This window comes from Coregonus lavaretus (assembly GCF_964263955.1).
Source record: "Coregonus lavaretus genome assembly, chromosome: 8".
In the NCBI taxonomy this organism is placed as follows: domain Eukaryota; kingdom Metazoa; phylum Chordata; class Actinopteri; order Salmoniformes; family Salmonidae; genus Coregonus; species Coregonus lavaretus.
The window spans coordinates 55,394,448-55,406,376 of record NC_139995.1 but is presented as its reverse complement, the minus strand read 5'-3'; the positions used below and the strand labels follow the sequence as shown (position 1 = coordinate 55,406,376).

The window sequence follows — 11,929 nt, the reverse complement described above, 5'->3', positions numbered from 1 at the left end:
CAAACATTCATACTCGTAACAGAGGGATATCTCCTCTATTCACTCTGGTTGAATATTCGAACGGTTCAATGTTTCAACATTCTGAAAAGTCCCGTTTAGCTGTACAGCGTTTAGTAATAGATGTGAATCATGCTTAGTTGCCAAAAAAAAAGAAAGCAGAGAAGATGAAGTCCATATCATATAATCATAGTCAAATGATAAAACATCTAAGTAGCTTTAAAGTAGTTGACTTCTGATTAGTTTAGTTTATGTGTGTTTCTAATTTGACAGCCGATGCATTCACAAGTTTCACAACAACGATGTTTTTTTGCTTCTTCATCACGAGTTATCTTTCTAGCCTTATCCGACTCCCAGATGTGTTTGTGCCATCTTGCCACGCCAAATGTGACAATGACCATAGAAGTTGGACCATGATCTCTGTCAACACTGCAAAGACATTTTGCACAATATATAATGAAATTCCAAACCAACACATCACATATAATATGAAAAATGTATGCACTCACTAACTGTAAGTCGCTCTGGATAAGAGCGTCTGCTAAATGACTAAAATGTAAATGTGAATGTAAGTTGGGAAGACAGCACAAACAGATCTGGATCCAGGCTACCTTTTCCATCCTCCACTTCCACTCTTCTTCTCTCTACTAAAGGTGTGTGTCCTCTTCCTTCTCTCTAGGTTTGTTGACCAGGACCTGCCAGCCACTGCTCCCTCCCTCCTCCCCGGCCATCCCCCCAGACCCGGTCCCAGCCGTCAGTCCGTTAGCGTGGTGGTAATGGTGGTGTTTCTTCTCCTGCATCTCTGGCTGCCCCCCGTCACTCGTCACGTCCAGGCTGGGGTTGTCATGGCAGCCATTCTCCACAAAATGGAGCTCCTCGCCTCGAGTCTTGGGAGAGACAGGAGAAAGAAAAAAAAAATAACATCAAAAACATAGAATTACTTAAACATGAACATACTGGAATGCAAGTATTTTGTTGCACTGGTAAAACTCTAGTCAAATAAAATAAAAATCTAATCAAAGTTTATGTGTCGCGTACACAGTTTAGCAGATGTTATAGCGGGTGCAGTGAAATGCTTGTTGTGTTACTAGCTCCTAACAGTGCAGTAAAATGTCAAACAAGTATACAAATAATCAAAAACTAGAAACAAGAAATCAAGAATGTCTGAACGAATATCCAATTAACAAACCAAATAACACTGTATCAGTAATACAAATGCAATCTATGCGTATGTACACCAACAAGATGTACTAAGAATGATACGTACAGCAGTAGATATATTACAGTGAACTATGTTAAGAATCCACTACATAAATATGCGGTGTGTATAAACAGTGTAACATCATGCAATAAACTGGGTGGTTAGAGCCCTGAATGCTGATTGGCTGACAGCCATGGTATATCAGACCGTATACCATGGGTATGACAAAATATTTATTTATACTGCTCTAATTACGTTGGTAATCAGTTTATAATAGCAATAAGGCTCCTCTGGGATTTGTGATATATGGCCAATATACCACGGCTAAGGGCTGTATCCAGGCACTCCGTGTTGCGTTGTGTCTAAGAACAGCCCTTAGCCGTGGTATATTGGCCATATACCACACCCCCTCGGGCCTAATTGCTTAAATAAGATACGTGAATAATACACTATATGAATACACATTTTGAGAAACAGTATAAAAGAAACGGGAACTGTCCAGTGTTTAATATCTCTTCATATATACAGTGCATGGGACAGGAGCGTTGGCTGTGCGAGTGTGTTTGTGAGTATAGGAGTATGCATGTGTATGAGGTGTGTGTGTGGTATGTAGTATGCACAACACACAAATAACTCCTCTACATTGACTAGTACTTTCCATTTAAGTCATAAAGCTGGTCTTACCATAGTCTTCAGCTTAGGCAGTTATCAAGCTGGTCTTACCCTAGTCTTCAGCTTAGGCAGTTATCAAGCTGGTCTTACCCTAGTCTTCAGCTTAGGCAGTTATCAAGCTGGTCTTACCCTAGTCTTCAGCTTAGGCAGTTATCAAGCTGGTCTTACCCTAGTCTTCAGCTTAGGCAGTTATCAAGCTGGTCTTACCCTAGTCTTCAGCTTAGGCAGTTATCAAGCTGGTCTTACCCTAGTCTTCAGCTTAGGCAGTTATCAAGCTGGTCTTACCCTAGTCTTCAGCTTAGGCAGTTATCAAGCTGGTCTTACCCTACTCTTCAGCTTAGGCAGTTATCAAGCTGGTCTTACCCTAGTCTTCAGCTTAGGCAGTTATCAAGCGTGTCTTACCCTAGTCTTCATCTTAGGCAGTTATCAAGCTGGTCTTACCCTAGTCTTCAGCTTAGGCAGTTATCAAGCTGGTCTTACCCTAGTCTTCAGCTTAGGCAGTTATCAAGCGTGTCTTACCCTAGTCTTCATCTTAGGCAGTTATCAAGCTGGTCTTACCCTAGTCTTCAGCTTAGGCAGTTATCAAGCTGGTCTTACCCTAGTCTTCAGCTTAGGCAGTTATCAAGCTGGTCTTACCCTAGTCTTCAGCTTAGGCAGTTATCAAGCGTGTCTTACCCTAGTCTTCATCTTAGGCAGTTATCAAGCTGGTCTTACCCTAGTCTTCAGCTTAGGCAGTTATCAAGCTGGTCTTACCCTAGTCTTCAGCTTAGGCAGGCGTCTCTGCCAGCAGATATAGATGAGACCAGAGGCGATGATGACCACACAGACAGAACCTATGATCACCAGGACCACGAACAGCTTCCCGTAGTCACTACGCGTCTGACTGGGTCTGGAGTGACAGGTGCTAGCACTGCTGTAGCTCTGTATACCGATCTGGAACCAGAACCAGACATATGGAACAGTTCAGTTTCATTCAGACAGATGAATTACTAGCCTGGTCCCAGAGGTGCTGTATGTGCTCAGTCGACTCCTACTATGTGGATCAGGCTAACAAACTACTGTACAGATGTACAAAATATAAGGTTGTAAATTCCAAGGAACAAAAGTGTCTTACCTCGTGTAAACCGTTCCTTATCTCTCCTAACATCGACAGCACATCCTTGGTGGCAATGACTCCTAAAAGACAGGCATATTTCAGAAATAAATCAATTATATGCACAAGCCAAAGTAAGCAAGCCTGATGTGAGCAACCTCTGAGAAGTGAAGTACAGTTCTGTACTACAGACTCCAGAAAAATTCAACTCAAAATCACACATTCCCTAATGAACTCCAGTAAAACTATGCCCATTAGTAGGCCTGGAACTTGACTGAAGGGACCAGAGTTCTTTGTTGGCAAAGCTGGGTCCTACCCACAGTCATAGGTCCTACCCAATGATGCCATACTGTATGTCTGTAGTCGTCCTCTTACCGTGTTCGCTGGCCAGTGTGATGAGCAGCTGGTGGTCCTGCCTGGTGGGTTTAGAGAGAGAGATGAGCCAGGAGCCCTGAGGACTGTTCATCTTCCTAGAGAAGGCTGTTTCTAGTAGCTCCAGGAGACGGTCCCCACTCTCCACACGGAACTCATCCTGACCAGGAGGCAGGGGAGAGAGAGGTCACAGGGTTAGACTTAGGGCAGAGTTAGTTAGTTAGTTAGTTAGATAGATAGATAAGTCTCTACACTTAAAAGCTACACTCCAAAAGGGTTCCAAAAGGGTTATTCGGCTGTCCCCATAGGAGAACCCTTTTTGGTTCCAGGTAGAACCCTTTTGGGTTCCATGTCATGGAACCCAAAATAGTTCTACCTTGAACCAAAATGGTTCTACCTGGAACCAAAAAGGGTTCTTCAAAGTGTTATTTTATGGGGACAGCCGAAGAACCCTTTTAGGTTCTAGATAGCACCTCTAAGAGTGTATCTAGAACCTAAAAGGGTTCTTCGGCTGTCCACACAGGAGAACCATTTGAAGAACCCTTTTTGTTCCAGGTAGAACCCCATGTAGATCCATTTTTACAGAGGGGTCTACATGGAATCAAAAAGGGTTCTCTTATGGGGACAGCTGAAGAACCCTTTTGGAACCCTTTTTTCTAAGAGTGTTGTAGCTCCAGGAGCCGGCCCCCACTCTCCACACGGAACTCATCCTGATAACAAAAACAGTAGAGGTCAGAGGTCACGGTCACAGTGAAAACAGGGGAACCAGGTAGCCTGGTTGTTGTCAGATCAGTTTGGTGTGTGCTTTAGCCAACTCCTATGAAGTTAAGGAACTAGCAGAAACAAAAACAGATCTGGGGCCTGAGGATAGGGTAGAGTACACAAACAAACAGACAAACAAATATGCAACTGTTTAACAGTGGAGGTAAAAAGAGAAGGTCGGGTGGTGATGTTGTCTGTTGTTGTCATTGCATGTTGTCACGATCGTTGACAGATGAAGTGGACCAAGGCGCAGCGTGATAAGCGTACATTCTTTATTTGTGTACACAACGAACCAAAACAACAAACGAAACAATACGTGAAGTCCTAGGTTATACACAAAACCTTACGGAACAAGATCCCACAAAACTAACATGCCAAAAGGCTGCCTAAGTATGGTCCCCAATCAGAGACAACGAGCTACAGCTGTCTCTGATTGGGAACCACCCTGGCCAACATAGATATAAACGATCTAGAACGAAAAACATAGAAAACTAAACAATGAAAATCCACACCCTGGCTCAACATTTAAGAGTCCCCAGAGCCAGGGCGTGACAGTACCCCCCCCCCCCCCAAAGGCGTGGACTGCGACCACGCCAACCAAACACAAGAGGGTAGGGGCCGGGTGGGCATTCCGCTCCGGGCGTGACCACCACTCTCTCACCACCCCCCCGTTGCGCCCCTGATCTGGTCTGGCCCAGCTGGCCGGAGCTGGACTGGACACCGGTGGAGCGGATTGCTCTGGCTCCGGAATGGAGCAGCTGCCCGGTGCCGGACCAGGCACCGGTGGAACAGGCACGGGCCGTGCCGGACTGAAGACGCGCACCACTGGCTTGGTGTGGGGAGCAGGAACGGGCCGGACCGGGCTGACGACGTGCACCACTGGCTTGGTGCAGGGAGCAGGAACAGGCCGGACCGGGCTGACGACGCACACCACAGGCTTGGTGCGAGGGACAGGAACAGGCCGGACCGGGCTGACGACGCACACCACAGGCTTGGTGCGAGGGACAGGAACAGGCCGGACCGGGCTGGCGACGCGCACCACAGGCTTGGTGCGAGGGACAGGAACAGGCCGGACCGGGCTGGTGACGCGCACCACTGGCTTGGTGCGGGGAGCAGGAACGGGCCGGACCGGGCTGGCGACGCGCACCACTGGCTTGGTTCGGGGAGCAGGAACGGGCCGGACCGGGCTGGCTACGCGCACCACTGGTTTGGTGCGGGAGGCCGGACCGGGCTGGCGACGCGCACCACAGGCTTGGTGCGAGGGACAGGAACAGGCCGGACCGGGCTGGCGACGCGCACCACTGGCTTGGTGCGGGGAGCAGGAACGGACCGGGCTGGCGACGCGCACCACCGGCTTGGTGCGAGGGACAGGAACAGGCTGGGCTGGACTGTGGACACGGACTGGAGGTCTGGAGCGGAGAGCTGACACAACCCGTCCTGGCTGAATGCCTATTTCCACACAATCTGTGTGAGGCATCAGCACAGGATGTACAGGGCTGTGCACTCGTACTAGCACTACAGCACGTGGCACTGGCGCAGGATATCCGGGACCGAGAAGGGGTACTGGAGGCCACGAGCGTTGAGCCGGCACACTCCGTCCTGGCTGCATGCCCACCTTAGCACGACACGTGCGTGGTGCTAGCACAGGACGTACAGGACTGTGCCGGAACACTCGCGGCACAGTACATGGCTCCGCATAACACGGAACCTGCCTAGTCTCACGCTGCCTAGCCTGAGTACGGGGAGTTGGCTCTGCTCTACCTCTAGGCTCCGCCAACCACCCTTCCAGCCCCCCAAACCTGGTGGCCTCCTCTCCTAGTCCGCCGATTCGCCCTGTAGCTGCCTCCAGCAGCCCCGTCGTCCACGCCGTGTGCCCCCCCCCCCCCCCCAAAAAAAATGACTTGGGTTTGCCTCTCGCGTGTCCGTCGTCGGCACGGTTGGCGCCGTTTCTCCTCTCCTGCCTGGGCATTTACTTTTGCCCATGGCCCTCTGCCCGCGAATATGTCCTCCCATGACCACCATTCGCCCACCTGGGACATCGCCAACTTCTCCTCCTGGGCACGCTGCTTGGTCCTCTGGTGGTGGGATCTTCTGTCACGATCGTTGACAGATGAAGCGGACCAAGGCGCAGCGTGATAAGCGTACATTCTTTATTTGTGTACACAACGAACCAAAACAACAAACGAAACGATACGTGAAGTCCTAGGTTATACACAAAACCTTACGGAACAAGATCCCACAAAACTAACATGCCAAAAGGCTGCCTAAGTATGGTCCCCAATCAGAGACAACGAGCTACAGCTGTCTCTGATTGGGAACCACCCTGGCCAACATAGATATAAATGATCTAGAACGAAAAACATAGAAAACTAAACAATGAAAATCCACACCCTGGCTCAACATTTAAGAGTCCCCAGAGCCAGGGCGTGACAGTACCCCCCCCCCCCCAAAGGCGCGGACTGCGACCGCGCCAACCAAACACAAGAGGGTAGGGGCCGGGTGGGCATTCCGCCTCGGAGGCAGATCCGGCACCGGGCGTGACCACCACTCTCTCACCACCCCCCCGTTGCGCCCCTGATCTGGTATGGCATGCCAAGTATGGTGTTGAATTAATCCCACTTCCTCACACTCCTGTGTAGGATCTGCTGTTTCCAAAACAAAACGTGTCGTTCTGTGGATCTGAGTTCTGTCCTCCTCCCTGCTGGGTCCTACTGGTTACTCTGCAGCGGTTGGCGTGACAACCCAAAAGGTCACATTGATTATAATCGCATGGCTTTGTGCTGTTTCCATGGTGACGGGGGACTTTTGGGTGATGGAGGGGGTGTGATGGATGGCGAGGAGGATGTTGTGATTAAGGACCGACTGTCAGAGGACAGAAAGGGCTGCCGTCTGTCTGTCTGCTAGCTCCTGGGTTGTCTCACAGTGAAGGACAACAATGGAGTTGTCTGAATCTATTGACTAGCCTGGTTAAAACAGACTGAACACTACACTCACTACAGTTTCACTAGTGTTCAGGCTGGTTTAACCAGGCTACCATCTGATGGCATCCCATCATGCCATATTGATTCAATTATAGATTTAACTAGTGGGCATGACATTATTGTAGGGAATTGTCTAAGCAACAGCAGCAATACAGCGCTGCATTATTACGGTTCTTAAAATACCTGTATGATCTATTTAGTCACGTTGTGGTACTCACACAGTCAACGTTGTCTGACATGTTGAGGATGACGTAGCCCTTCCCAGCCAGATCGCTCCAGTCCACACAGATCACCTGGTGGTTACACGAAGAGAGGAGTTAATATGAGCTGGTAAGAGGTTGTCAAACCAATCAATCGCAACGCTCAAAATATACAGTTCCATAGTGTGACAGATTGGGTTCAAAACCAGTCTCCTACATGCCACGACACTGTGTTAACCCGCTGAACTAAAGCTTGGGCATTACCTCAGGGAGCTAACACAAGTCTTCAGGTCTCAGGTTACTCATCATATGATCATAGTTTACTGGACTCCATGAGAGATACCACTGTACCTGCTGTATCTCCTGTGAGAAGTGTGCACCGGGGAGGAGCTCTGCCTCTGTATACAGCTCTGTTCCTCCATGTTTGACCTCCTGCTCCTCCTGCCTCCTCTCCTCCTCCTGGCCCTCCCTCCCAGGGAACACCTCCTCGTCCTCTAGACGATCCCAGGAGTCCTCTGTGAAGCCGACCGTGGGGGCCAAAGAAGTAGAGGGGACCGTGGTCAGGGGAGAGATGTCCCCTCCTCTCCCTCCTCTTCCCCAGTCACTCCCAGGTCCTCCAAGGCCCACTGCCTCCTCTTCCTCCACCACCTCCTCCCGGCCTTCTGTATGAGTGTTGTCCGGCTGGAGGGGCCCAAAGCTGGGGAAGACACCCACCTCTGGGAGGGTGGGTCTGGAGGTGGCGATGGAGGCGTCAGGCTCAGTGGTGGGACTCTCCCTCTTCATCTCCCCATCCGTCTCCTCCTCCTCCTCCTCCTCCTCTGCTACCTCTTCCTCCACTGTGTCCCCAGGAGGTGATTCCGGGCCCCCGTGTACTGGGACATATTGTGGGTCTAAGGTGGTTGAATCTACAGGAGCCACAGGGTCAGCAGCAGGGATGGTGGTGGTGGCAGGCAGGGCCTGGCTCTGGTCATAGCCAGGCTCCATGGGGAGGCCGCTGGACTCTCTCTCCATCTCCCATAGCTCCCGCTCCAGGTTCTCCACCTCAGTCATGAAAGGAGAGGTTTGGTTCCCCTGTCTGGGTTCCTCCACAGGAGAGGTGGAGGACTGGGAGAGGGTCTGACTGTAACCTGAGACGATCAAGAAGACATTGTAGTAGTTGATTTTATAGTACAGAGATGACCAGGTATTTGATAGTACACACAATAATAACAATATGAATTACTTGTTTTATTTGGAATGCAGTAACAGATTGGGATTAACTCAGGAAGGCTCTTTAACTCTGTGTTGTGACATGTGACATGTGTTTCAGTGTGACTGGGACAGATGTATTATCCACAACACAGACGGAACGTCAATCCCTAGTGAAAATATTTGGCATGGGCCCTCAAATCCTCAAAAAGTTATACAGCTGCACCATTGAGAGAATCTTGACTGGCTGCATCACTGCTTGGTATGGCAACTGCATCGCCCCCCTCGATCGCATGGCGCTACAAAGTGTGATGCGGACAGCCCAGTACATACCTGGGGCCGAGCTCCCTGCCATCCAGGACCTCTATATCAGGTGGTGTGGTAGGAAGGCCCGGACAATCGTTAAAGACTCCAGCCACCCAAGCCATAGACTATTCTCTCTGCTTCCGCACGGCAAGGGGTACCGGAGCGACAAGTCTGACACCAACAGGCTCCTGAACAGCTTCTATCCCCAAGCCATAAGACTGCTCAATAGCTAACAAAATGGCTACATGGACTAAATTATATGCATTTACCTGACTCTATGTACACTCACAGGACTCTACTCACTCACACTCACACACACACACACACACACACACACACACACACACACACACACACACACACACACACACACACACTTAATTTGCTCACATACATACACACACACACACTCACATACAATCATCATATACGCTGCTGCTACTCTGTTTATCATATATTCTGATACCTAGTCCCCTTATCCCTATACATATCTACCTCCATCACTCCAGTATCCCTGCACATTGTTAATATGGTATTGGAACTGACCCTGGAACTGACTCTATATATACAGTTGAAGTCGGAAATTTACATACACTTAGGTTGGAGTCATTAAAACTCGTTTTTCAACCACTCCACAAATTTCTTGTTAACAAAATATAGTTTTGGCAGGTCGGTTAGGACATCTACTTTGTGCATGACACAAGGAATTTTTCCAACAATTGTTTACAGACAGATTATTTCACTTATAATTCACTGTATCACAATTCCAGAGGGTCAGAAGTTCACATACACTAAGTTGACTGTGCCTTTAAACAGCTTGGAAAATTCCAGAAAATGATGTCATGGCTTTAGAAGCTTTTGATAGGCTAATTGACATCATTTGAGTCAATTGGAGGTGTACCTGTGGGATGGATTTCAAGGCCTACCTTCAAACTCAGTGCCTCTTTGCTTGACATCATGGGAAAATCTAAAGAAATCAGCCAAGACCTCAGAAAAAAAATGGTGGACCTCCACAAGTCTGGTTCACCCTTGGGAGTAATTTCCAAACGCTTGAAGGTACCACGTTCATCTGTACAAACAATAGTACGCAAGTATAAACACCATGGGACCACACAGCCGTCATACCGCTCAGGAAGGAGACGCGTTCTGTCTCCTAGAGATGAACGTACTTTGGTGCGAAAAGTGCAAATCAAACCCAGAACAGCAGCAAAGGACCTTGTGAAGATGCTGGAGGAAACGGGTACAAAAGTATCTATATCCACAGTAAAACAAGTCTTATATCGACATAACCTGAAAGGCCGCTCAGCAAGGAAGAAGCCACTGCTCCAAAACCGCCATAAAAAAGCCAGACTACGGTTTGCAACTGCACATGGGGACAAAGATCATACTTTTTGGAGAAATGTCCTCTGGTCTGATGAAACAAAAATAGAACTGTTTGCCCATAATGACCATCGTTATGTTTGGAGGAAAAAGGGGAAGGCTTGCAAGCCGGAGAACACCATCCCAACCGTGAAGCACGGGGGTGGCAGCATCATGCTGTGGGGGTGCTTTGCTGCTGGAGGGACTGGTGCACTTCACAAAATAGATGGCATCATGAGGAAAGAAAATTATGTGGATATATATTGAAGCAACATCTCAAGACATCAGTCAGGATGTCCCCCCCCCCAGAGGAGGACTGAGCTAATGCTAAAAGACGACTGGCATCACAATTAGCCTGGTGCTGTATTGTAGGCGGTGGAACTCTTCTATCTCTGTCAAGAGCCATTCATGTTCGTCATGACGTTGAACGAACAAAGACAGAGAGGAGCTAGCTAAAACACAAACAGACTCGGTTCCAAAACCATAGCCTGGTCCCAGATCTATTTGTGCTGTCTTGCCAACTCCTATAGACAGCACATAGACTGAACCAACAGGCTAAGCTAGGCTACATAACAACAGAGGCTACAGAGACTAAACTGCTGCTGGTGCTTTCTGCCTGAAAGCCGACTCCACCCGATATCTGCAGCGTGGAATCCCATTTGCTACCGCCGTGCAGACCTGGGTTCAAATACTAACTGAAATCATTCAGATACTTTTAGTGTCTGCTCTAGCCTGTCTGGAGTACCAGGTGGGCTGGGATTTGCAGTTTTGGGACTATTCCATTTGTCTTTTAAGCTAGGCGAGTTCAATCAAGCACAGATCAAGTATTTTAAATTATTTTAAATTTCATTTGAACCCAGGTCTGCCACTGTGGTGTGCGAGTGCCTGTTTGGGCAGTGAAAGATATCCCCATTCCACCTTCTGCATAATGCAAGGAATCAGAATCCACTTTCTCTTGGTGGAGACAACATGTAGAAGAATTCTGCAGTGCTCTGCCTGTGCCCAGCCCACCAAAATAAAACAGTTCTGGGCCTAACTATACCCATTTCAGCAACATCACTTCTACAGTGTGTCTAGGTTTTTTTTATTTTTTTTTATTTCACCTTTATTTAACCAGGTAAGCCAGTTGAGAACAAGTTCTCATTTACAACTGCGACCTGGCCAAGATAAAGCAAAGCAGTGCGATAAAAACAACAACACAGAGTTACATATGGGGTAAAACAAACCATAAAGTCAAAAATACCACAGAAAATATATATACAGTGTGTGCAAATGTAGTAAGTTATGGAGGTAAGGCAATAAATAGGCCATAGTGCAAAATAATTACAATTAGTATTAACACTGGAATAATAGATGTGCAAGAGATGATGTGCAAATAGAGATACTGGGGTGCAAATGAGCAAAATAAATAACAATATGGGGATGAGGTAGTTGAGTGGGCTAATTTCAGAAGGGCTGTGTACAGGTGCAGTGATCGGTAAGGTGCTCTGACAACTGATGCTTAAAGTTAGTGAGGGAGATAAGAGTCTCCAGCTTCAGAGATTTTTGCAGTTCGTTCCAGTCATTGGCAGCAGAGAACTGGAAGGAATGGCGGCCAAAGGAGGTGTTGGCTTTGGGGATAAATATAATATAATATGCCACTTAGCAGACGCTTTTATCCAAAGCGACTTACAGTCATGTGCGCATACATTTTTACATATGGGTGGTCCCGGGGATCGAACCCACTACCCTGGCGTTACAAGCGCCGTGCTCTAACAATTGAGCTACGGGATGACCAGTGAGATATACCTGCTGGAAC

General features: G+C 48.2%; 1 protein-coding gene across 1 annotated transcript in view; it reads right to left on the bottom strand.

The window, feature by feature from the left end:
* Window positions 1-644: 644 nt before the first annotated feature.
* The window catches only part of LOC311134102 (uncharacterized protein), a gene marked incomplete at its 3' end in the record, with an annotated part of 39,934 nt that continues 28,649 nt past the window's right edge, over window positions 645-11,929 (bottom strand). The window contains exons 4-9 of the mRNA XM_084167689.1: window positions 7,630-8,405; window positions 7,297-7,371; window positions 3,339-3,495; window positions 2,985-3,046; window positions 2,624-2,803; window positions 645-884 (exon numbers count right to left, since the gene is read on the bottom strand). Coding sequence (XP_084023815.1) covers window positions 645-884; window positions 2,624-2,803; window positions 2,985-3,046; window positions 3,339-3,495; window positions 7,297-7,371; window positions 7,630-8,405 — 1,490 coding nt within the window. The remainder of the gene's footprint in view (window positions 885-2,623; window positions 2,804-2,984; window positions 3,047-3,338; window positions 3,496-7,296; window positions 7,372-7,629; window positions 8,406-11,929) is intronic.